This window comes from Lathamus discolor, chromosome 6, assembly GCF_037157495.1.
Source record: "Lathamus discolor isolate bLatDis1 chromosome 6, bLatDis1.hap1, whole genome shotgun sequence".
NCBI classification, from domain to species: Eukaryota; Metazoa; Chordata; class Aves; order Psittaciformes; family Psittacidae; genus Lathamus; species Lathamus discolor.
This window is the reverse complement of record NC_088889.1, coordinates 35,370,294-35,394,907: the sequence shown is the minus strand read 5'-3', so window position 1 is coordinate 35,394,907 and position 24,614 is coordinate 35,370,294. Positions and strand designations below refer to the sequence as shown.

The following is a 24,614-nucleotide window of genomic DNA, read 5'->3' as shown; positions in this document are numbered from 1 at the left end:
ACATGACAGCAAATTAAAGCTCTTGAGCCTAAATTAAAGGTTTAAGCCCTCTCTCAAATAATGTTTTGAACTGTCAAAATACGATTCTGAACTTGTTTCAGAGAACAAGAAAATAATCAAAATCAAAAGTTGGTTTTGATTTTCAGAAACTGTTTTATATGGCTCTTACTCAAAAGTTCATACCCTTTTCTGTATATTGTATTTCTACCCTTTGTCTAGTGTAATTTCATTTTGCTGCAACATTACATTTTTACTGCCATATTTATTTAAGAAGGTCATTTATTTAATGTAAGAACCAAATTTTTTCCTGTATGACAATCGACAGAATTAACAATGAAAATAAAATACAAGTCATAAAACACCTGCAGTTTCAAAAAAAAAAATCTTTGAAATTAATCATGCTAGGTTCTTCACACTAGATTTCTCCTATTATATGGAGCTTTCTGACAGCAGCTTTTCCAGCCCTATTCTTTATAAGCAGTATGCAATAGTGCAACATACAACTGGGTTTCTTCTATACACATTTGGTCCTCAAAGTTAATTTCTCCCAAAGGACTAACTTTATCAATTATTAAGATTTTTTTCCCCACTGAATAAGAACTTATATTGTATCTTGTAAATGTCTGCCCTGCTGTCTTGACATGTATTTTATATTCTGGCAAACTGGTGTACTTCGACTGAAGGATAAGAGTATTAGAACTTCTTCTGGAATAAACTCTGGTTCTGTTGGATTTTGGTTACTCTGCTGAGACAGTCAAACAAACTCTTTAAAACAATTTAATTCCAGAAAACAGAGTTGTCTCTTACAGGCCCCAAATTAAGAGCAAGGCTCAGGAAAAAGAATAATGTCAGACATGTGACCTGTAGCTAGACTACACATCCACTATATCAGAACATAACATACAGAACAAAGTTTATGGAATAAGAGACCCGAGTCTGCTTTGTCTTGACCTGGAAATATAAAATTGTGCAATCATATTGGTGATTCAGATGGAGAAAGAATGTGATTATTGACATTTCTTCCAAATCAGATTCAGGATGGTTCCTGGATCTGTCCAGTACTCATGTAAATTAGATTATTACAAGCTATCAAATAACCATCAACTTGCAGTATTTAATTACTAATGAACAAAAAGATACTCTTTTCAAAAACTATACAAGATGAATAGCATGATATGAAAAGCTCCAATTAAATCATACTAATTCTCCAGAGTACCATTTAAGGAATGAGAAATTCTAATTTTGTGAACTAAAAATATTTCATACTAACTCACATTCCCATGATAATAACAGGTCAGCACATGAAAATTGCATAACCATGTAGCTGAATGACCTGGAAGTAAGAGAAACATTCTAAAGTCAGCCTCCTTGAAAGTCACACCGTTTCTTAACGAGGTAATGGAAGCCAAACTACGGTCCTGAAGAATGTGTTTCGAAGGCATAACTACAATAACTGTACAAAAAAAAAATGCTACTGGTCTTCACAGCATCTATTATTACTGAGGGACAGAGAAAGTTCCTGTTATGTTTTTTTTAAATAATTTGAAATTATTTTGTAACTTCTTCAGCTGCTGGTTCTGAAATTATAAAACAGTATTTTGGCAATTTTACAATCTTTGCATGACACTCAAGATTGTGCTAAGTTAATTCTGTAATGTTTTATGGCCAAGTCATCAACTGTAAGTAAAATCAGGAAGACGAACTCTTAGTCCAGACAGCTGAAGTACGTACAATGTACATTGATGCAGTATGTATGTATGCATGCATGAACTACACACACATTCCATGCATTTATTCATCTGTTTTCCTGGGTTTGTACTTTCTTTCTGTAGTGATAGATATCTCAATTTACCAGATATACTAAAACCAAACAAAAAGTCCACAACAAAGACATACTTAAAAGTGTCAGAACTGTGAAACAAGAGCAAATTTTACATTTAAATATTTTCTGTTAAGCAGAAATTTACATACTGGCAGTATATAATGTTGCACAAGGGGACTGGTCAAATATTAGAAAATAAAAATAAGTACTGTAACATGAAAGTTTGCATTTAAAAAAACCCCTCAGAGTAGAGAGGTGGTCTAGAATTAAGAAACTAGACTGAGAAATAAGAGACCCACCTTTATCCTCAATTTTTTTTTTTTTTTTTTACATAACCAGGAACAAGCACATTATGACTCAGATATTGTGCCTGTCGAGCACGAAAACAGTATTTTACAGCAACAGTGTTTAACAGCAGTGCTTAATAACCTGCAACTTGAGACCTTTATGAAATAGGCAACAGCATGCAAATCATGGCCAAGACTTTGTCACAAGAAAACAAGAAAAACTGTGACTCTTTCCCACAACATAGAAGATTCAAGTAAAAATGTCCATTATTACAAGTGGGTTTTAATAAGTTAGAGACTTGTTATTCAGAAAAAAATCCTCTATAGCTTATTGTTCTCATCACTGATACTGCATGAACTATATAATTGATTTCCTTGCCTTGCTTGACTCAAAGAGCAAAATCCTTTTTAAATACAAAAAAATCTGTAAAACATTTAAATATACTAATCACAGCTCCCATTTTGTAAAGCCAGTGTCAAGAAGACCCAGTCAAAACAGTAAATAAAAGCTGAATTTTACAGCCAGTTGCTGAAGATGCTAATCAGATGTTCATTAAATTGATTAGAACCTAGCAATTTGTCATATTTAAACCACTAGATGGAAAATGATGCAAACAGGCTAATTAACCACTTAGTTAATTTAATATTTATATAGAAAAAAAAACAAACCAGTTTGCTTTCCTTTTCTTCAAGGATTCACTTGTAATGCCTATCTGTAAGTAAAACTATTTTGTTGTATACAGTCAACATTAAGAGTTAGCTTTACCAGTGACTGAAGCTCTTCTCAAAGTGAGAATTTTTTTGGTAGTGAAATAGAACTTAAATTTCATTTCTCCAAATACAAAACAGCACTAGCACTCACCTTAGGGAAAAAAAGGGTTTAAAATAGCACATCAGCATGTCAGTATATAAAAGCTGTTAACATATTAATGAACTGTACTGAAATACATATTCTAATACAGCCTGACAAATCCTAGGCAAAAAATATGATATTAGCTCTAATTTTAAAATATATTAAATATATACTACAGCAATATGCAAGATTTCAAATACTTTAATTTCAAGAGCCTTATTATACTAAAATTCTTAGTGAATAAATTTAATTTCTGCTTAAATTTCCAAAATGAGTTATCTGTATTTTAGACCAAAATTACTTTGCTTATGGCAATAGGTGAGAGGACCACAGACCCTTGGTTCAGTTTCATTTCCTGTAAGACAGCGTATTATTTAATGAAACTGAAATCAGATATTAAAGAGTTTCCTGGGAATGTTATCTCTACCTAATGAAGACTGAGTGGCAGATAACATGTTTCTGTTATGTACTTCTCAGAAAAATACTGAATTCAAGACACAAGATTGAAAGTGCCTGTGTTGGGGTTTTGCATGGTTGGATTTTCAATAGATGTAAATCAGTGACACTGATTTGGTATGGAAACACTATATAACCTGAAAGCGTGACAATGCTAAGTCAAGGACTTCTAATATAAAAGTACAGATGCTTACAAAATTCTCTTTATTATGTAGTGCTAAAGCACTGTTAAGGTATAACTGTGATTATAAACACTTCTATGCCATCATTTCAAAAGTTGTAAAAAACCCCCCAAAAAAGAGTTCTTAGAACACCAGCTCTTTAGCTTGGTTTAAAGAAAAAAAAACCCCATAATTCACAACAGGAAGAAAAGATTAAATAATAGATTCTAAATAATATATATTAAATCCCCATCCCTCAGGTTACTCTTGTTATTTTTGATTTAGTTTCCAGTATGTGTAGGTAAACCATGAGGCAAAAATAATAAATTTAAGTCTCTTACTGTTAGTGTGTACTATTTACTCAGCAATTTAATGCTTAAAGAACATACCATGCTTTCTAAACTATGTCTGTACATAAGTTTCAGATAAGCATTTAAAGTATATGATTCAGAAACAAAGAAAAAATAAATCTAAGAAATCTTAAAAACCTTTTAGCTCTAGTTTGATCCCATCTCTTACCTTCATTTTTTCCACCATGGCAGCCATATTTTTTTGAGTGCATAAAAAGATAATGGCAAATGAAAACAGTTGCATAAAATACTAGATAATTAGAGAAATGCATGTCCAGACTGATATTTCCAGTTTTCTACTGCAAAAAAATAACCAAACAAAAAAACCCCAAACTAACCCTCACGTTAAGATTTCCAAATGATTTGGGCTTATTTCCATTCCTCTAAGACTCTGAATGCAGGTTCATTTTGGCAAAGTTTAAAATAACTTAGAAGTCCTCCCTCCTCCTTCCCCCATCACATTAAAAAAACCAAACATGATTTAAAGGGCAAGAACACTATTAAAAAGATATTATTTGAATAGTAATTATATCTCAGCTTTATGTATTTTTAAGTTCACCACCAAAACCAAGTATTATAGAAAATTTCTCTGAAGTCCCTCAGATTTCTTCCCTTATGATGGGAAAGAAAAAAAAGGATGTTCTCTAATAGATGTTCCCATTCACTGTTCAACAGAGGACCTTAAAATACCTTCTGATGTTCCCATTCACTGTTCAACAGAGGACCTTAAAATACCTTCTGATGTTTCTTCCTGCCATAGAAAGGACTCTGTTGTCATAGAAGGATAATATAAGGTAATATATGAAAAAAGAAACAAATTCTAAAGAAACAAAACAAAGCTGACAGGTCAGAATAAGCCTTAAATTTATATTCATAATAGTACATGTACTTCACTGTTAAACATAACAGTTCACAGTAGAAGTATTTTACAATATTTCAATTGTCACTGGTTCCCAAGTTCCTGCTTGCTCAGAGATTGCTCAGTGTCAGTATAGAATTATAGAATAGTTTGGGTTGGAAGGGACCTTTCAAAGATCATCTAGTCCAACCCCCCTGCAATGAGCAGGGATATCTTCAACTCAATCAGATTACCCAGAACCACATCCAGCTTTGAATGTCTCTGGGGGCCCATCCACTACCTCTGTGGGCAACCTGCTCTAGTATTTTACCACCTTCTTTGTAAAGTATATTTTCCTGACATCCAAACTGAATCTCCCCTATTTCAGTTTAAAACTAAAACCCCTTACACTATCGCAACAGGCTCTGCTAAAAAGTCTTTCCCCATCTTTTTTACAGGCACGTTTTAAGAACTGAAAGCCCACAATAAGGTCTCCCCGTAGCCTTCTCTTCTCCAGGCTGAACAACCACAGCTCTCTCAGCTTTTTCTCATAGTTCCAGCCCACTGATCATTTTTGTGGCCCTTCTCTGGACCCTCTCCAGCAGGTCCAAATCTTTCCTGTACTAAGGAATCCAGAGCTGGATGCAATACTCCAGGTGGGGTCTCACCAGAGCGGAGTGGAGGGGCAGAATCACCTCCCTCGACCTGGTGGCCATACTCATTTGGATGCAGCCCAAGATAGAATTGGCCTTCTGGGCTGCAAGCACACATTGCCGGCTCATATCCAGTATTTCATCCACCAGTACCCTCTCCTCTGGGGTACACTCAGTTAGAAGCTAGAAAGCTACTAAGTACCATAGTGACAGATACGATAGAAACACCTAAAATACTACATGTCGTTCAGTAGTGATCCTGACACTAACATTTACTATGGATATTTCACTGGTTCCCAAGCTCCTGCTTGCTCCGACATTGCTCAGTGTCAGGATATTTACGCTCAACATACTGCATTGTCTCTGTATTTTGAATTTTTACACTTTCTGCTCAAACAATAACTGGACTTCAGGTTTATAAAAAAAAAAAATGCAATTTGGAAGATAAAGCTTTGCTTTTACAAAATCTTATCTACATTTCAAATCTACTTTAATGTAATAGGCTCATTTTCAGCAGTTAAACAACAAAGAATCCCGATTTTTTTCCTAACAGAAAAAGAAAAAAAAAAACCACTAAAATATTAAAAAAAATATTGCTATCTTGCTTTACAGATCACATACCAAAATCTTTGTAACTAGTAGCTATGTATGATTAACAGAAATTACACCACCACTCGATTTTGGAGCTTCAAATCTAAGACAATGCATAAAAACATTTCTTCTTCTGACTCTTTATTACAATGAATGTAATTAAACAGAATGAATGATAAACTTAATGCACAAAGCATAATACCACAGACTTGCCCAGCACAATTCTGTACTTGTGACAAAAGCATAGAAGGTCAGGACAAGAATCATTATCTTCTTAAACCTTACTTAGTGGTATAATCTATGCACCAATATCAGAGCAATTCTAAAAATGAAATAATTTCATAGAATCATAGAATGGTTTGGGCTAGAGGGGACCTTAAAGATCATCTAGTTCCAACCCTCTGCCATGGGCAGGGACACCTTCCACTAGAACAGGTTGCTCAAGGCCTGATCCAGCATGGCCTTGAACACTGCCAGGGATGGGGCAGCCACAGCTGCTCTGGATAACATGTTCACCGTCTCACCACCCTCATAGACATGATTTTTTTCTCCCCAGTATCTAATCTAAATCTACCCTCTTTCAATTTAAGTGTGATTATAGAGTGTAGACACTGAGCAGTTGTACAGAACACAGCTTGCATCACGTGGGACTTTAAGGTAAAACAGTGTTTGCAAAATATACCTTTGATACAAATTAAATCAGTGTATTGTTGGTGTATCACAGCAAAGCACCTGCTCTTCTTACATCACAAAAACCTTACCAAGAATGCTCTATAAAAAAAAAAAAAAAAAAAAAAAAAGAATGTGGCCTTGCCAAATACTTCAGGTCTTATTTTGTTAAACATTTCTTTGTTGACTACCCATGTCTTCTCTGAAGTAGCAGTACATTATATTGAAACAAAAGAACTGTGCAAACTCTATGACTCAGTGTTATACCACATCATGTCTAGCCCCTATACATTTCAATATATTACAGAAAGATTTTCTTGAAAGACCTATTTTTCGTCTCTGTACAAAACACAAACACACCAGAAATGTAACAGAAACAGTATACTTTTGTATAGAAGGTAAATATTAAAGCATTTAATGTGTATTGCCACATAGACTTAACACATTCAAATAAAAAATTATGAAAAAAATTAAATACCTGAAATATTTTAAAGGCATTTGATCAATAAAAAATAAAAAGATTGCTACAACTTTATGTTTCTTTTTCTTTTAATTAGCTATTCTAACAGAACTATATACACGATTAGCTGTCTTCAGAGCAAAATTCAAGATTATAAATACTCTGGCACACTGAAAAATATGGCCAAAGATAATGAAATCTCACAGAGACAGAAAGATCAAGAAAGGAACACACACAGGCAAATAAGGCTAGGACCTGAGCATAACAGTCCATACTGTTAACCTAGTTATGTATTTTTAAAATTAACATGATCTATTCCAAAATAACAGATCTCAAGCAGTTTAACCTATGCTTCTGTGTTAAGGGTGGCAAAATAAAATTCTTAAAACATGTAATTCAAAATTAAAAATTCAGATATACACCGAAGAAAAAATAAATTACTATTATTTATGCATGAGAGAATATTTGATTACAAAAGCTAGTGGGAGTAGGCATGGTAAAAAGATTTAAAGGGCTTGGGTATGAAGGCAAATTTTTTCCTGGTCAAAAATAAAACTCAAATTGTACCAAGCATCCTGACTATGTTTTCAAAAACTGATGATGTTCTACTCTTGATGAAGAGACAGAACTGATACTTTCTTTCAACAAAACCAATCAGCAACTAAAGCAAGTCTAAGTGTGTAAGACCAATGGTGCTCCCAGGATGAAATATAGACTTTCACTGGTTTGCATGATAAGCTTTTCAGACTACACAATCTGGCTAGACCATATAAAATTGGGTAAATGAATTTGGGGCAGGTCTTGGATGCAATTCAGGAAGACAGTTTTCCTATCTTCAAACATTTCTTTGTAGTAATAGTAATATCTTTGTCATCTGAAACAATTTTGAAATAATTTGTAAGAACACCTTGGCATGCTCAGTGATTCCAGAATGCAAATGAAACATAGTTAAACTGGGATTTATACCTTTATTTCCTCAGACCTTTGTCCACTTTGTTCAAATACTGAATACTTCATGAATGTTATTAAAATAAATTTTATTATAAAATTAAAATCCTTCAAGAGAAGATATCTAAGAAGTATATACTATTTTTATCTAAGTTGTTACTGAAGTATCCAATTGTGTGGCATGCTAGATAAATAACCTGTTAAGTAGTGAACTGTAGCCAAAGTACAAATCGGCTAACCTGAAATCAGAATCCACACCCTCTTCAGTTCTTACTTATTTATAAATATTGCTAGACTTCTGAATTTCTCCACTGTTCAGGATGGTATGCTTATCAAGATGGAAAGAGAACTGCAGCCAGTCTTGATGCACCACCAGAAAGCTATGAAACTCCTGCTCCTTTGTAAGCAATCCTGAAACTCTATATGTTTCTGTATTTTCTTTCACTACTCTCATTCATGAATTTTTATGTCAGCTTACTTGTATTTGTCAGGATTATATCATATAGACTGTGATAATACTAACATTTCTACAGAAATTCGTAAGGAGGATCCAAAAGCCTACAATATCCTCGATATTTGAAAACACTTCGGGTTGAAGAAGGGAAAAACCAAAATTCTATGTAGTTAAGTTTTGGTAGATCTATTTAAGCTTATAAAACTTCCTGAAACATGTTCATCAATAAAACTTTAATATCAGATCCATTGAAAGGAAATCAACAAATAAGTTTCTTGAGAATACAATTTCTCAGTTTTATTTTTATAATTTAGGCAAACTTAAATTAATAGAGCATTTTTAGACTACATTTAAGTACTCAGACAAGTGGTTTGTAGTAGTGGCGACAGCCAGCCACATGCACAGATATTTACAGAATCAGACTTTCTGATAAAAAGCCCCATCCAAAATCTACATCATTCTAAACGCAGCAGAAAATATTTCTATCCATTTGCACCAAATTTCACTGAAAATTAAGCAATACTGTCAAGTATGCTTTGGTGTTTATAAAAAAAGCTTAGGGTCATTTTATCAATTAGAGTAAATCCATTCTGCGTTTGTTTCCTTCACTCATGCACCGATGTTTTGCCTATAATTTAACTATTGAGTGTCAGTATTCTGTAAGTACTTTTTCCAGTTTTTATGTTTAAGTAACGAAAGCCAACCACTATTCTGCCTCCATTACTTACATTTTCTATCATCTTAATAAACTGCTTTCTCCTTTTGGCTTAAAACTTTTTATGCTATTAGCCATGTTTTCTTTTTTCCTTTAGGAAAGTAGCTGTTCCAATCTTCATGTCAAAGTCATGTATACATTAAATTATTTACATGCTTACATTCTACTAGTTTCATCATAATTGAACCTAGGTTTTTCATTCCGTATGCAGGAGTATTACAGTCCAAGAAACGTAAATAGCCATATTTTGTCTTGCAACTTTTTTTTTGTTTGTTTGTTTAATAAAAATTGGTTTAAAGATTTAAATGTATCACTTCAGGAATAATAGTAGTTAGGACTCATATTAACAGACATGCATTCTATTATTTCTCTACTTCCTACCAGCTTACCTGATTTTGTGCAATGAAGCCCACAGTTTTCAAATTAAAAAGAACAATCTATGTTGACATAACTGTGAAACAAACAAATTAAATTCACACATAGATTGTAAGTCCATTATTCTTGCATACACTGTCACACGCAGTCATTTAATTCAGTTGCACAAGAAAATGCTATTGAATACCAAGTTAACCTGCCTATTTCTTAATATGATAATAAAAAGATCTTAAAACACTGTTTGATGTTTGTCAACATTATTATGAACTTCTGAACCTGGCTTTTTGATGTTTGTCAACATTATTATGAATTTCCAAACCTGGCTTCAAATTCAAAATCGGTATAAAGAGTTGTAAGACTAAATAAAACATAAAATTTCCCTCCTTGGCAACAAGTAAATGAAATTAAATGATCCCAGGGCTATTCCACTTCCTCTATGCACCAATAAAGCCATAAAATTATCTAAGGTTCCAAGTCTTATTATCATAAATGATGATAATAAAACTCACATGAATGAGCTTCATACCAAGCTTGCTCAGGAAGAAAAATGAGTCTACAGACTAACATCTAGGAAACAATGCTAACTATGCCTTTCAATAACTACCCCTTTGTCAGAACAGCACCTTCTCAACTCTTAATTTTAGATCACATATTTAATCATTGTGTTTACATTAGTAATTTCCTGCATGACCCATACTGAATGCTATACAGACAACATCCACACTGTTATATATAGTGTGTATACATATATACACTTTATATATAGCATATACTGTATAACATGTACAGTTATTTGTTAACTACCAGATATCTTACTAAATGAATGAAATACCAGGAAGTTGAGTTAGGTTACCTGTTATAAATTTCAGTTGTATTTTGTTTCCCTGTCTCCATTCAGTAGATGTCTGTTCTAAAGTCTTGAATACTATTAAGAGATGACCTACTGCTGGAAGGCCTATGACACGACAGCAGCTAAAGCTAAATAAACACACTGATTCTGGCCCAAATCATAGCAACTTCATCTGTATCTACAGAACCTTTTGTCTACTAGATCTAATCAAATTTGAATGTGATGAACTGAATCATAAATTTGCACATATGAATATATTCTTAACTGTGTATATAATTAATTGCTGTTGTAAATTCAAGTACATTCTTCCCTCCTCTAACACTACTTTCATGGTAGTGTCCAAAAACACCCCCCAAAACACCAACTACCCCAAAAAACACCACACCATCTTACATGACCAGGTTTCAAATTATATCATTAAAAAAGGTGAGGTGTAAAGAACCAGTAAGATGCTTGGTAGTTACCTAAAAACAGTCCTGAATCCCTGTTGCCATATAAAACAGTAAACTCCACTACCATTTATTGTGTAAATCAAATATTAATCTTTTATGAATACTTTGAAGACAGCAAGGAGGATGTTTTGCTAAATCCACCAACAGCAGTCAGTTACCTATCTTCATCTTCTGTTATCTAATACCTATGTGGCTCTGGATTCTCAGTGTGTGCATGTATCCTGAACCCAAATCTCAAACCTAACACCAGCCTGCAATGTCAGTTTACAAATTACTTTTTCTAAGTCCTATTTCTCATCCTATATTTGGTGGGATTTTAAAGCATTTTTACTAGTTTGTGTTACAGAGAAAACTAATAGCTATGCAACTGTTAATTTCTTTTTCTTACCTACTTTTAACCTGCATCCACCTCTAGAAGTAGACAGAAGAGAATGTAATTTACTTAGAATTACAGAAATCGTAATATCTTGAGTAACAAGTGTAACTGAGCATATTTGTAGCGAACAAAGGAATGTCCCTTATAGACAGAAGCTATGAGATTACATACTACTTTTTGTGCTCAGTACATAATATTAATTTTTTTAACCCTCTTTTTAGTTTAACAATTTCCCATTATAACTTTGCCTATACCTTGAAATATAAATGCAGGCTATGAAGTTTTCCATAAAGCATAAAATAAATCAGGTATAGCAGAATTAACAACCAAATAACATTTGTTTTATTTCCTATGCACTTATACTTAAAAGGGCAAATAAGGCTTCAGGGAGATCATCTTAGCAGAAAATTATTCAAATCTAAAAAGAATAACACACTATTTAATACTATATCAGGGTCTTGGCGCTATCATTTTAAACAAGTGAAGGATAACAATAGAAACATTCAAGCTTGAAAGATCAAAGCATGTTCTCTTTCAAAGTTCTTTGTAAGTAAAGAAAGAAAGTCTTGACAGGAGCTTACTATTCTTGTAAAGCAAATAACCTGCCCTGTTCTATAAAATATTTACAAGAATGTTTTTATTTGTTATTGCTATTGTTGTCATGGTTTAACCCCAGCTGGCAACTAAGTACCACACAGTCACTTGCTCATGCCACACACATACCCCCAACCCCTCCCCGCACCCCGCCCCAGTGTGACAGGAAAGTCAGAAAAAAGGTAAAGTCTGTCAGTTAAGAACAGTTTAATAATTGAAATAAAATATTATAATAACAATATTATAATAATGAGTGTGTCAGGGAGATAATAAAAAGATGGGAATAAAACCCAAGAAAGACAAGTGATGCATAATACAATTGCTCATCACTGATGCCCAGCCTGCCCCCAGCAGCCATCAGTGGCTTCTGGACAACTTCCCCAGTTTCTACACCAAACACAACATGCTGTGGCACAGAATATCCCTTTGGCTGGTTCAGGTCAGGTGTCCTGTGCCTATGCTCCCTCTCAGCTTCTTGTGCCCCTCTTCAATAGCAAAGCATGGGAAATAAACAAGACCTTCACTTAGGGTAAGCACTATCTAGCAACACTTACACCACATGGTTTTATCACTACTATTCTCAGACTACCTCAAAAAAAAAAAGAAAAGAAAAGAAAAAAAACATAGCACTGTACCAGCTACAAGGAAGAAAACTAATTCTTTGGCAGCTGAAACCAGGACAGTTGTTTTGCTATTATTTGTTACTATATTGCACAAAATAAGTAATTACGTCAGCTAATAGAAGCTGTAATTAAACTTAAGCAAAAGTTTACTTTCATCTGGTCTGAGTCTACATACAAAGTAATTACTAATAAAATTATTAAAGAGAGTAAAGAATACTTATTCTGTCTGCCAAAAAAAATAAAAATAAAAAAAAAAAATACTCCATCGCTATCAGTATTGAGTTCTGAATAAAGGCCAGAACAAAGTTTTTGAAGGAACGTAAGAAAAGAAAATCTGAGAAGTGACAGCTTCCTTCAAACTGAGGTAACAGAATACAGTGAAAGATCACACCATGACACAGTGAGGTATGCACACAGTAGTCTAACATACTACATAAAAAAAATGCAAACAAGGTAACAAGTCAGCCATATTTATACACTGTATCAACTCATAAGGCATGTTAATAGTTCCCAAGGTTCACCCACATGCAAAGTTTTTGTAGAAGTACTTTATTCTGCTCATAAGTCAGGTTAGCATCAGCCATTTATAGATGTCAAAATAGCATCTCCTCACCATGTAGCCTTCCATTTCTTCAGGCTTCATTAGATCCTTGAAAATGTTTTATACAGAAGATGTGGAACCAAAGCATTTATTTTAGTAGAATTTATTTCTGATATAGAAATCAGAATATTTTGAATCGAATTTATTCTGGAAATTATGATTCATGGACCTTGTGTCAGCCTATTTTCTCATTGATCACTTTCATGCATTAGCTTTATCTCTTTTTCCTTGATCACATTCTTCTAGCTCTACCTGTAAGATTCCCAGCTATCCACATTCTCTTCATGCATTCAGAAATTTGCTTTTCTGCTGGGACAGTACTTTACAGGGAGAGTGCAAGCAAGCATACACATGCATGTATGCATTGGACAAGTAATATTCTCAAAACAGTCACTGCAGGTCTTGAGATGGTGTTGAGGCTTAACACCAAGAATTAGCCTCATGACATTTCCTCCCCTCTCTCTTTTTATATAAAAAATTCTGGCTTCAGTTCCTTTGGTTAAAGAATTCTCATCACTGGCTATATTATGCTTTTTATTCTACTGTTACACTTTTAGACAACTATATCTAGGGACAGAAAGTTATCACTGATTACTAATATTATGGGAATATCACAGAATCATAGAATGGTTTAGGTTGAAAAGGGACCTCTGAAGATCATCTAGTCCACCCCTCCTGCAGTGAGCAGAGGCATCGTCAACTAGATAAAGTTGCTCAGAGTCCCACCCAATCTGACCTTTGATGTTCCCAGGGACTGGGCATCTACCACAGGGCAACCTGTTCCAGCATATCACCACTCTCATTGTAAAAACAGCCTTCCTTATATCCAGTCTGTATCAACCATCTTTTAGATTAAAGCCATGATACTTTATCCTATCAGTACAGGCCCTGCTAAAAGGCTGTCCCCATTTTTCTTGTAAACCCCCTTTAAGTATTAAAAGGCTGCAATAACATCTGTCCTGAGCCTTCTCTTCTGCAGACTGAACAAGCCCAACTCTCTCATCCTGTCCTCATAGGATATAAAATATTAAACTACAAGCTCCTGATCAGAGACTAATAAATGGCTTTTGGCTGTGGACAGCGAGGTCCATCCCTCTCAGAACATTTAACATTGATCAGTAAAATCCAATTAGTATTTCCCCTTCATGATAAGCATGGAGACCTAGAAAAATATGTTTTTTGTGGTATTCCATATAATGTCATTCATTTTAATTAGAACCAAAGCCTGTCTTACTTCATTTTGCAATACAGAAGGGATGAGAAGAAAATTCACCACAGTTCTTTATACATACAATTTAAGCAAAAGGGAGTAACTACGCAGGATTTAACAGTGCTTTTGGCTCTTTCTTTTTTGGCAGATAAAAGCAGCATTAGCAATGCTGCCCGAGACTCTTGAAGAACTCCTCTTTGCCTGGGTTATGGAATGCCACAGATGGCACAGTTGAGAAATAACTTCTATATCTACTGCCTGTGTTGCAAACTCATGTGTTATTCAGCAATTGTATTGGGTTCAAACATAGTCAGCAAGGGAAAATAAAACACCTTTGTTTTCTTGGTTATCACTAGCTCATTACAAAATTAGAGTTTGTAATAAGTAGTTGATAAAATACATCTGAATGGGCCACACAAGTATTATAATTATTAGAATCATAAAATTCTTTCTCCCTTGTCTTACCAAAAATGGAACCAGCAAAATACCTCTTTTTTCTCTGTGAACTTCTTCCAAAAGTTTTTCTTGCTTTTTTATCTGTTTAAAAAGAGACTGATGTTCAGCCTCCTTGACCTGTGTAAAGTGCTTGAGCTGTTCTCGGCTCTGCCGTAAGTAGCATCGCAGCTTTTTTTCCTTACTTTCTCTCTCCTTTACCTCCTCGCACAGCCACTGAAGCTTAGTCTACATTTAAAAAAAAAATAAAAAAAATAGGATAATAAAAAGTAAAGAATTCTAATAAAAATAAGACAAATGTTAACTGATCAAGCTATCTTTGGAGTCAGAGATTACTCATTTGTACCCATTACCAAATAGTAACAATAAAAGGTTTGCTCAGATACATTTAGAGGACATATATTGACCTTCAAAGAGTCTCAAAAGACAGATATATTTTGGCTGATAATTGTATGTGAAGAAGCAATACATAGATTTTGGTGTTGTGGTGGTTTTTTTTTGTTTGGCTGGTTGGGTTTGGGGGGATGACTTTGGGGATTTTTTTGGTTGGTTGGTTTTTGGTTGGTTTTTTTTTTGTTTGGTTAGTTTGGGGTTTTTTTCTTTTTATCAGGAGCATGAATTTGCTAGCGTATGCCCGGAAATTTGCATTGAATTAGTGTATACCTAAACATCAAGAGATACACCTTCCTTTCCAAATATCTTTCTCTTTCTATTGTGTGTTGGCAGAATTTAAAGCATTTATTGATTTTTTTTTTTTTTTTTAAAAAGGTACGCTAATTCTTTCTGGTCAGTAAAAGTTAGTATCTAAGGTTCATGCAAAGGAAAACGAAAAGAGAACTCAGATAAAATATGTCATGGTCAATATGGTAAATCTCAGTAAAATTTCAGGAGATTGACTATTACCTTTGTTTCTGCTAACCAGCGATGAGGATCATTCAGAACTGTTGGTGTAAGTGATAATGCCTATGGAATCGTAGAGGAGAAAGAAACAAGAATGAAAATGGGAACTGGACACAGAACAGACAAAAAGTCTTTCCTACTACTGGAAATGCATCAAAAAATATTCTTTGCTAAAAATCCAGCTTGGAAATTATATCTGTAAATGGATTAATATAACTATTTAACCATAAATTAGTCACATTTAAAAGCAAATTATGCAAACTCACTGATACAAATTTTCTTTAATGGTGCAGCTTCACTAAATTTCAACGATAGTAAGTTATATTCTGAATCTGCATAGATTTCTTCTAAGAATCACTGATGCAACGATGCATTTCAAACATCCCCGGTACATATCTCTGAATCAAGGTATATAATCTCAGTTTGAAACTTTATGTCCTTTTTTGAGAATATAATTATATTTCCGAGTAATATAATCAGACTCTACTTAAAAATTACTATTTCTTAAGGCCAACTGCAAAGTCATTCAACTGTTTGTTCCTGCATTCTGCAGAACAGTGGCTGCACATAAACCAGAAGCAGCAGAAGCAATTGTTGTCAGTCATCTACTGTTATCAGTATATGTACAGAAATGCTATGTGCCACATAAATGTCTTATCAAAAGAAAAAAAAACCCAAATCTTTAGTTATGCTTCATGATGATGTTCTTACTGCTTTCATGAAAAAGACAAATCACTTGTTTTCAATATTCGATGGGCATAAAAAGGAAATTGTGATCTTCCCTATGTGGATAAAAAGAAAATAAATTTGTGTTGGAATGCTTCATTAATACTTCATACAAGGAGAAAATGTGACAGGTCTTTCTGCATTCTGCCTTCACCAGTGAAGTGACAGGTGACACTAATGCATACAAACTCAGCTACAAACATTCATTAAGGAAATAACAAAACCTGCAGAACACTTAGAATTACTTTCAATTTCTCCATGGAATCCCGAGAAAAAATTTCACAAGCAACATCAATTTCACTTCCTATCATGGTGAGAATAGACTCCTGTTCCATTTCTAAGTGATGCAGCTGATCCTTAAACTGCAGTCTAGCCTCATCCATCCTCCTCAAATGTTCTTCCTCATTGCTGATCTGTTTATTCTGGAGTGAAAGAGGAAAACAAAATAAATTATTCCATTTATATTATAACACATCATTAGCAAAATGTGATAATCACACTAAACTCACTCATGCACCAAGTTCAGTTCCTTACCATGGAAAATAATACCTTCTAATAGCACTCCTAAGTTCCTCTCTTGATCCTTCTTATTCTCCCGCAAATCAGTTATGAAGAAACTGCTACCAAATGCAAACTAAACAATCACAGAGCCTATTTTCAGAGTCAAAACCAGGCATTCTATTATAAACCTATTTTTCACACTAGGATAAGCAGCCTAAGACAAATACTCTCCTTATTATCTTTTGCCCTAAATGAGTTACAGGCATTTAATCTCCGTCATCAAAGAGAGATCTCTGAAGGACACCTGCATAGGCAGTCAGTGTGCTCTCAAAGGAGAAGTATTCAAGGAATATCTCATCGGACAGTGACTGGCATTGTGGAAAGCATTTCATGTTATCATCCAGTGTCAGAAAGATCATTAAATATGTTGCATCTCTTTTAAAAATTCATATTCTCCTCCTTTATAATTGAAGCACCATCTGAGTAAAACTGAACCCAGGAGCAGTTTTGTTAAACTATAAATTGAATTATGCATTGTAATTAATATGGCAAAACTGTTTTGTGAGAAATGAAATTGCTTCAGACCTGTCTACTGCTGAGATCAGGAGGATGTAAAGCAGCATAAGCTAAACACTAGCAGGTACATTTCAGTATGTTCAAGTGTGCTGAGAATGGTGAGAAAAGCCAGAATAATAATTTCGAAAATTTATTAATTATAGACCTCTGCAACAACAAGGTGCAACAGTTTAAGTTTTATTTATTGGAAATCTTCATACACTGCTCTCATTAGACACAACTGTGAAGCTAGGTAATTTCTAACATACAAATTCTGGGAAGCAGAAATATATGGAATCATAGAATCATTCAGGTTAAAAAAGACCTTTGTGATCATCGAGTCCAATCATTAACCTAACACTGCCAAGTCCACCTCTAAACCAGGTCCCTAAGCACCACACCTACACATCCTTCAAATACCTCCAGGGATGGTGACATTGCCCTGGGCAGCCTGCTCCAATGCTCTCCTACCAGCACCAGCATCCAACGGGTAGAAGTGCAATGGATGACAAACTATAGTTACCTATATTAGAAACACAGCAGGTAACAGGAGTTCTATTTCTACGTCAAAACAGCATTAGTATATCTTTGGAGGGATATAATTCATGACTCACTCAAAGCACTTTTGCCTTATTTGACTTATACAGAAATTGTGCACTACATTATGATTGTATATTCTTTACTATGCACATGTCTTTTTTGTATTTTAAGTTTACTGTCTATTTCTATAATTCATCATTTATTTTAGATATTTATCAGCAGAGATATGTATTATGGTTAAAACTAGGTAAGCTTACCTTTTTCTCCAGTTCTTGTTTTATAAATTCACATTTACGCCTGAGTTTTATATTTTCTTCTTCATTTTGGGTTAATTCTTCTGTCAATTTATCACACTCAAATTTTATCTTCTCTAGTTGCTGACACTGAGCTTTCACTCTGTTCTTCTCTTCTAAAAGCTCCATCTGATGGTAATGGGAAAATAGATTACAAAGTCACTATATGTGTTATTTTAAAACACTCTCAGACTGCAGTTTCAAATCCATGGAAAAATATTATGGAAGTATATTTCTATTTAATTTTTTACATTTAAGTTATATTAAGTCCAATCACTCATCTGAACATGGAAAACATGTTTCTCAGAGTTGTAGAACCATACAGTGTTTTAAAAGCAGTAAACAGAAGTCTCAGATTCTGCATTTCAACTCTGCTACACTCATCAGCTTACACTCATCAGCTTACATCACCTTAAGAAGCCAAATATTTATGCAATTTTTCCATTACTGAAATAATATGAAATCATAAACTCTAGGACTACCATTTCATTTCAGAACCTAATACTAAATTGATATCTGCAAGGAAGTAACTTCAAAGAATTGGGTTTTTTTATTTCTAAAACGAGGTTTCATACTATTCATGGAAACATTGCAGAGAAAAATGAAGAACAACATTTAAGGGCCTTGAAATTTCTAACTAGGTGAGCGAATCAAGCATACTGATTTCCAGTGGAAAAGATAACTGATTAAAATCGACAGATTTGAGGAATTCTCTAGAATATCTAGAAAATGAAAAAAAAAAAGAAAAAAACAAATACAAAGAAGGAAATTACACACATATTACTCAAATGCAGCTTCATATTTGATGAATTGTGGGATATAGGTACACAAAAAAATTTGCCTGCAGAGTAAAATCCTTCCTGAGAAAAAGCAGAAATTCTATTCTCCCAACTACACTATAACTTTTAAGGGGAAGAAGGGTAAGGAGAGATGTGAGTCAATTTAGACACCAGAGCCAACAGAGTACAAAAACTCCTCTAAAGGACAATTCTGAGAAAGAACTTTAGTGTCCTAAGTCCACAAAGACTTATGAACACAAAGATAAGCCTGCAATGCCTAAAACATATTCTGTGAATATGCTTATAAAATCAACTTTTCAGTTCATACTAAAGCTAATTGTATTATAATGTCTATGCAGATGGAGACAATCCAAAAACAATTCCTCACTTATATTACCTTTGAGATACAATAAAGAAAGATAATTTCAATTAATTTCTGATATGGACAAGCAGATCCATAATTTATTTAATCATAATTTAATTGATAATTTCATTAATCTTTATTAAACACATATTCCACATTTGATAATCTTCAGGAAAAAGATTACCATACCCACCTGGTATATGTATAGAAGAAAAGAATATGTATATGTACACAATTTTATACAGAGAGATACATACCTCCACATAATCTTACATTAAAGACTCACATTTGAAAGTGCTATCAGGCACAAGGACATATTGTATTTAACTATTCTAAGAGAACAAGGATGTTTTTAAAGCAAATGAGGATACATAGTAAAATAAGGGACAAATTCAGAGCTTCTAAACACATAGCTGATTGGGGAACGCTAAGCAAATCACTTAATTTCCTATGCCTAGTTTATCTAACATTTCAAATAATAAAAAAAGACATCATAAAGACATTGGTTGGGAATCCATTAGAATATTCTAGCAGAAATGGAATTAAAAGCTTAAGCCCTAGAATCTCAGTACTGAGACAGTAAGATCCTTCTTAAGACTGACACATTATACAAAATTCTATGTTCTTTTCCAGTTCTACTGCAACATACAACATTCTTGTGGTACCTCCTATACTACCTCAAAAAATCCTTAACTACCTGGTAATTTTCAATCCAGTGCAGCACTACAGAAAGCCAGACAAGAAGCAGAAAGTATCATGCAGAGGAGGCAAGAGAGGGAAGAACAATGAGGATCAAGTCACTTCTTTTTACAACCTAGGCAGCAGTTGGTCCTGTAAACACAGGTCTCTGCACCCTTGATTTCCTGAAAGTAACTCAAAATTCCTCCCCTAGTTAAGTTTAAGGCTTCAGGTCTTGTGCTAAATTTTCCTTTACTCTCCAAGTCTCTTCCAACTGACCTTTATTTTTAAGACTTTAACATTAATAACCTCTGGACAGGGTTATGTATATTCTTTCCCAAAAGCAGTTACAAAGGTTGGACAAGGCTGAAAGATAAATACGGTCAAGATTACTACTGCAACAGTAAGAGAAAATTAGAATTGGTAAAAAAAAAAAAAAAAAAAAAAAAAACCAACAAAACAAACACACCCGACAAAAAACTCTTCTGTTGGATTTCCCCAAACTCCACCCTAAAACCACATTTAAATACAATTAGATAAAAGGCATGTTAAGTTTTACTGTAATTTGGAAGAAAAACTATGTCCATAAAAGTGAAAACCCAATTGCGATGCAATGATGACTTCAGACAAAAAGTAACCAAATCACCTGCGTGGTGACATGTTTTCATCAGGTCTTCCTACAGATGGATATGATTATTTATTTTACTGCACATATAGTCTCTGAAGCAAGACAATGTTGTCATTATTATTCTGTGTACTCCTAAAAAAAGAAGCCCACCCTATGATCTTATAAAATCCATTTCCCTCCAGCCCTCTGTTCTGTGTTTCAGAGACACAGTGCTGTAAAGAAACCGTGTGTAGATTAAGGATTGTGGGAATTCATGGCACTGGAAATAAAACAAAGCCGTCAATTTTTTAAATATTCTGTTCAGATATAACAACCAGTACCAACATCAAGGACCTTACCCAAGATTGGTGGTAAGAAAAGGTTTCAGTAGAAAAGGAACATACAGTATGATCAACTCATTATTTGATTACTACCATCCAGAATACACTTTCCTTCTCTGCCCTTGACGTTAAATGTACAGTTTTAATTTCTATGTCAAAGAAAAAGCATGTATTTTGAGAGATCACTGAAATAACAAGACATGCCACAAATTAAGTCCCCAGTGTTAAGCACTGCCGTCAAAATATTTTGATTTTAATGATCCTTCTGCTAGCAACCTTCCAGATTTTTATTGCCATCTTCATTAGATACATTCTGTGTTAGCAAGGTCTTAAGAATTATTGTCAGTTATTATCATAAATGATATACTAAATAATTAACCATACTTTTCTAAGTAACGTCAATTCATAACTGCAAAAAAGAGGAAAATATGCATTTTCTAGCCACATATTTGTGAGAAGGGAAATAAACATGTTTAAATTACTTACAATGAAGTAAATCATAAATCACTTAAGCTTTGATTAAGGATTTTATAACATTTTATGGTTACATTGGTAGAATTTTGACATGAGCAAATTTTTAATTTGATGGGACCAAGGTGGAAAGTGTATTTATAGTGCTTCAAAAGAACACTCAAAAATGTCAGTAATTTACAACCTATCGGGAAAACTGCTGCCTCCATTAATATAAATATACAAATTACCATTTTGTATGTCCTAGTAATAATCTTGCATATATATTTAGCCATGTAATAAAAATTGCTTCAATAGAAGTGAAATGTATCGTGCATTCAACTGTTGACAGTTAATTGTGCATTTTAGACCACTTCGATTTAACTTTTCAATTGTATTCTACCAGTTAAAGCCACTAAACTATGTCAGTCAAGGCAATAGCCTTGAATAAGGAGCAGCTGATGTAAACTAAAGCCATTAACTTGTGTATTCCTAAATAAAATGCTATATTTCATCATTTACTATTTGAACATAGTCACTTTTCTGACGAAATAGTACAGAAATTAGAAATTCTAAAAACTCCTTGAAACAGAACTTTCAAAATTAACCTTAACAAGTGTTACACATTATCACTTGGCATTTTGAAAGTGTTTCCAGACAAATAGCATGATGCAGGAAAAGTCATTTTAACAATTTACAAAAATGCATCATTCCTGAAATATGCAAATTCTTTAATAGAGCTATGACAATAATTGTAAAAGTATCAACTAAAGAAAGGATCAAATCATATTAAAACACTACACCCTCATATATCTCTTCCTGTTCTGATCACAGATACATCTATTTCATTACTTTTAAAATAAGAAAAGCTCTTGACCTAAAACTGTTACTGTTAATTTTTTTTACCCTGAACTTTAAACCTTTAGAATGACCTGCAATAAAATTTGTGTTAAATGTTTTAAAGCACACGTTGTGCTACCTTCATCATTCAATAGGGGGGGAGAGGGGAAGCCTGACATTGGAACTTTTCAGAATAAAGTACCTTTAGCATTCTAATCTGAGCCTCTGCGTCACCCTTTTCTTGTTTAAGGAGTTTCGTGAGCTCTTGAATGTTTCGTTCATGTTTGATTTTAGCATTTTGTAATTCTGATTGAAGATCTGCCAGCTCCTTTTGGTGAACTTCTCTTTCCATCTTCAGCTGCCTGTTAGCTGAAGTCACCTCTTCATGCTTAGATTCCTGCTGTTTCTGGAGATCTGAGAGGCTCTTATGTAATTCCTGTCTGACTTTCTCCTCTTCTGCTATTCTATTTGTTAGTTCCACACGTACAGAGCTTAGGCTTGTTACATCTGCTTGCACTTCTAAAAGTCTTTCTTGGTCTTTTTTACGGATCAAGTTACTAGTTGCAAGCTCTGTCTCCAAGTGTTCCTTTTCAGCTTGTATTTGATTTTGTAGTAAGACTTGCTTTTTCAACTCATTCTCCAGTTTATTTACAGTACCTTGAACCTCTTTCATCTCTTCTTCAAGAGATACCTGGTGAGACTTCATTTCATTCAGTTCTGCCTCTTTGCAGTGGAGGAGTTCTTCCTGGTGGGCTCTCTTTGTAAGCACATCATTCAGCTCTTTCCGAAGGTTTTCTATCTGGTGTATAGCAGAGAGAAGTTGACTTCTGAGATCATCCTTTTCTTTGAGGGCCTAGGAAAAAAGAAAAAAATCCAGTGCAACCTAAGCTAATGAAAGAAAATTACTGGATGTCCTTAGACATGCTAATGGGTAATGAACAATTAGCCCACTTTGTTCTGTAAAAACACAGAAATTTTGCTAGTTTTGAATTCAGTTCAAATGTATTCAGCGTTTCTTTAGACACAACATTTGTAACTTCAAACATACACTTGTCCTTACACGATTTAGCCTCCCAAGCAGAGATAGTTTTGGATAATCCTCTGCTTTTCTTACCTTCTTTGCAAACTCAGATGTGTTTCTTTGCTGGCCCCTCCAAACAGCAAGATGGAGGAAATGAGGCAATACAGTAATGCAGCAGAATACAGGGATGACTAACGGTCACTCAGACCTTACCTATAGGTTCATTTCATAGGCTGACTTGTACTGTTTATTTTTCTAAAATATTACATATGAAGTATATCAACTTTTTTTTTTTTTTTTGAATCTGCAGACAGTAGATGAATGAACAGCAGTTAAAAGCCTGGTTCGCTCATGCATCAAAGCCGAGAAATGAAGACTTCATCTTAAAAACTCAGCCACATTTAATAAAAAAATTCCACTGTTTTCCTAAGGGGCCTAAGGGCTGCAGTTTTCTTCCCCAGGACTGATGTATTTCAAGTTTAAAAAACATCCTCGAAAATGTGCTAAATTATAGGGAAAAAACTGCACTGCAAATACATGTGTGTTACCAAATACTGTGTTTCATCAAACTCTTGTAACACACACACACCATTCTGGATTCTTACTTATCTCAAGTTATATTTAATTTTTTTTAACACTGTTTAAAATAAGAAGAAATTTACGGTACTGCTACCACAAGTCACACACAACTTCTACTACAGGAAAAAATTCTAAAATGCACAACACTGGGTTTCCTGATATATATCACAAACTACTGGATTCTTTGAACCAGCTTAAATAAATTTTATACTGAATTTTATTGTTTCCACTAATTCCATAAACCGTACACATTTCTTATAACAAGACTACTGGAAATAATTTAGAAAAAAAGGAAATTAACAGTTTGAAGGTTAAAAAAAAATAATAAACCCATTTATAATTACATCAAGAATAAGCAATGGAAAACAAAATACAAAAATAATAAATCAAGGTTATGAGGTAATGACCATTGTGTCTTTTTTCCTGAAGGAAAAAAAAAAAAAAACCTCAGTGTTTGACTTTGATTGTAAGCATGTTTTCTACATAACATACTTGGAAAAAAATACATTCCAAAGACACAAAATGGTAGAGATTCCACTGTCAACCAATATCAAGGATAACCACGTAAGCAAGACTTCAGCCACATTACACCAGTAACTCCAAAAGAATGAAATCTAAACAGTCTTTCTATAGCCCACCCATTGTCTGC

At 34.0% G+C, this 24,614-nt stretch overlaps 1 protein-coding gene across 6 annotated transcripts in view; it reads right to left on the bottom strand.

Annotated features, from left to right (window-relative positions):
* Nucleotides 1–24,614, bottom strand: part of CEP128 (centrosomal protein 128) — a 106,837-nt gene that overhangs the window by 41,663 nt on the left and 40,560 nt on the right. For 5 of the 6 annotated variants that reach the window (XM_065685921.1, XM_065685923.1, XM_065685925.1 and 2 more), the window contains 5 exons: nucleotides 22,568–23,218; nucleotides 18,271–18,435; nucleotides 16,663–16,839; nucleotides 15,695–15,754; nucleotides 14,827–15,019 (listed from right to left, as the gene is read on the bottom strand). In XM_065685921.1, the coding sequence (XP_065541993.1) occupies nucleotides 14,827–15,019; nucleotides 15,695–15,754; nucleotides 16,663–16,839; nucleotides 18,271–18,435; nucleotides 22,568–23,218 (1,246 nt within the window). The remainder of the gene's footprint in view (nucleotides 1–14,826; nucleotides 15,020–15,694; nucleotides 15,755–16,662; nucleotides 16,840–18,270; nucleotides 18,436–22,567; nucleotides 23,219–24,614) is intronic. The other variant, XM_065685926.1, reaches the window with a different exon arrangement.